The sequence below is a fragment of the Conger conger genome, chromosome 7 (genome assembly GCF_963514075.1).
Source record: "Conger conger chromosome 7, fConCon1.1, whole genome shotgun sequence".
Lineage (NCBI taxonomy): Eukaryota > Metazoa > Chordata > Actinopteri > Anguilliformes > Congridae > Conger > Conger conger.
Window position 1 is genome coordinate 24,715,073 of NC_083766.1, and position 2,881 is coordinate 24,717,953.

Here is a 2,881-nt window from a genome sequence, read left to right on the forward strand (position 1 = left end):
AGAGGGGAGAAAGAGAGAGAGTATGTATGTTTTCGTGTAACCTATTGTGCGTGTCTGCTTCTGTGCGCGCACATGAACGTTTGCACGTGTGTACGCGTGTGTATATCGTTATGGGTAAGTGCGTGTATCTCTGTTACTGTCTCTGCCCATCCCCTTCCCCCCCAGTGTCTCCTCGGCATGCCACCGGCGCGCAAATCCACGCCCAAGCCCAGTCCTCCTGACTGCTACCGCTCCGCCAATCAGACCCCCGGCTGGGGTCACATGACCGATGAATCACCTCGCCCCCGCTGAGTAAGACGTCTGAGGGTCGCAGGTTCCAGTCCACACCCCCGAGGGAACGCTCTAACTCCCGGACTGCGGGCACAGTCATGCCACGCACTGTGGGTGTGAAATCGCAATTTCAATTTTTAAAACGCTCCCCCAGAATGAGGCTTATAAAGCACCTAAAATCTATAAAAGAACAAGATGCTGGAGGAGAAAAAGGAGAACTCTCGTAAGGGTAATGACTTGTTCTGTGAGATGTGTGAAAGAGCGGATCGAAGCCAGAGAGGCAGTGTTGATAAATGACCACCGCGAGCAGTCCTGGCCCAGGAACGAAGGCCTTTCTCCATGCCAACTGGGAGTAATTTAGTAGCCGGCGCCCCTCCACATTGGTAATGCGAGATGATTTGACGGACCTATGCCTGCTTTAACCTTCAGCGTGTTTTGGTCGTGTTGGGGGTCGTCCTGGACCGAATCCAACCGCCCTGTTCTCTTTTGAAGAAGAAGAAGAAGGGGGTCTAGTTCCCCCCCTACCCACAATCCCCTGGCTGATGGAAGTGGCGCTGAAAGACTCGGAACAGCAGCTGCGGAGCGCTATTTTTAAGACGAGGTCGCCTTCCTGTTCTCCCTCTGCGCCCGACCCCCCGGGCGACTGAGCGACGGTTGGGCCAAGAGCTCACCGCCGGGGCTTCTGGGGGTTTTCTGCCCACCGCGACCGTGCCTCGTAAAGTCCCCACGAGGCCGTAAAGTCCCCACGAGGCTGTAAAACCGGGAGAGATTGATGGGGCTGCAGCACGCGCCTCAGTGCCAGCGCTGATTTGGTTGTAACTGTGCTCATCTCCAGCTTTACTGGTGTTTGCTTACCGTTTAAAACACCCTTTCTGTGAGTCGCTTTGGCTAAAAGCATCTCTAGAAGGGCTAAATGGTGGTTGTTTGATTGATGCAGTTAAGCATAGACACATACACAAATGCACAGACACACACACATATATGCCCATACAGGCACACACCCATGCACACACACAGACACACATGCACACACACACACACGGACATATGCAAATACAGAGATACACACACACACACACACATGTACACACACATGGACATATGCAAATACAGACACACACACACATACACACATACATACATTCACACAAACATTTAATACTTTTATTCATGTCCATATACGAAAGTGACAATAAAGGACATAATATAGACACACAGGACAGAATAATGACATGGACACTTGCAGGATTATTAGGGGTACACGCACACGTACATACATACACACACACACATGTCATGTATGAGGAGGTGCCTGTGTTTTAGCTGCAGCAGTCCATGCACAGGTTGTGCCTGCAAAGGCAGCAGATGGAAACACACTTTTTCTGCGCCAGGAAAATATCAAGACAATATTTAAAAATAGGAGAACAATCGGTTCAAAAAAGGACGCCAATACGTAAGCCGGTGCAAGCAAACGGCAGGCTTTTACATCAGCGGAGTTTTTGAAAAGGAAACTTCAGTTGGAGGGAATAATCTTTGTTTGACGAGCCTTGTCTGGGAGCGGCTGGCTAATTAGCGTTTCTCCCGGTTGCATCAGGTTTTTACATCATAAAACCAACATCACCCAGCGGGGTCCCTGAATTACGCTGTCCTGCCTCTTCTGCGCCCCGCGTTCTGTTAGCGCTGTCCAATCAGCAGAGGGTTCCCACGGTGCCCAGCGGACCTGTTAAACGGGCATTCTCACACTGTGAGTGCAGGACGCAGGACTCAGGAGGCAGGACGGAGGAGGCAGGACGGAGGAGGCAGGACTCAGGGGGCAGGACTCAGGACGGAGGAAGCAGGACTCAGGAGGCAGGACTCAGGAGGCAGGACTCAGGACGGAGGAGGCAGGACTCAGGAGGCAGGACGGAGGAGGCAGGACTCAGGAGGCAGGACTCAGGAGGCAGGACTCAGGGGGCAGGACTCAGGACGGAGGAAGCAGGACTCAGGAGGCAGGACGGAGGAGGCAGGACGGAGGAGGCAGGACTCAGGGGGCAGGACTCAGGACGGAGGAAGCAGGACTCAGGAGGCAGGACTCAGGAGGCAGGACTCAGGACGGAGGAGGCAGGACTCAGGAGGCAGGACGGAGGAGGCAGGACTCAGGAGGCAGGACGGAGGAGGCAGGACTCAGGAGGCAGGACTCAGGAGGCAGGACTCAGGAGGCAGGACTCAGGACGCCGTCCCAACAGGCCGGGTTCCTAATGGACCCGGCTGCTCCAGTTTGAGTCTATGCACTCTCACAAATAAAGGTACAAAAAGTGCCTAAAAAGGTAAAAATGGCTGTCGAAAAATGTGCCTTCAGTGTTATTTTATTTCTGAGCGTATACAGTACATGCTGCATGCATTCAATTAGCAATTTATGCCATTTGGTATTTGAGTGATTTAATTAGTTTAGTTTGCTATGTTGCCTTTCTCTAGCTATGTATTGGCTGTTATTTGGTTATTGATTTAAATAGTTTAGTGCCATGTTGTCTCTCTCAGACCTATGTATTGTCCTGGAGTCAGTCAATTCAGGTCCTTTTAGCTACTATTGTAATCAGCAGTTTCTTACTGAGAAACCAAGACAACACCATCA

The 2,881-nt window shown here is 51.7% G+C and overlaps 1 protein-coding gene across 1 annotated transcript; it reads left to right on the plus strand.

Annotated features, from left to right (window-relative positions):
• The first annotated feature begins 465 nt into the window (after positions 1-465).
• LOC133133253 (uncharacterized protein DDB_G0290685-like) lies at positions 466-2,508 on the plus strand. Its single transcript, XM_061249353.1, has 2 exons — positions 466-493; positions 1,949-2,508. Exons 1-2 carry the CDS (start codon positions 466-468, stop codon positions 2,506-2,508), a joined length of 588 nt encoding a protein of 195 aa, XP_061105337.1.
• Positions 2,509-2,881: the final 373 nt, after the last annotated feature.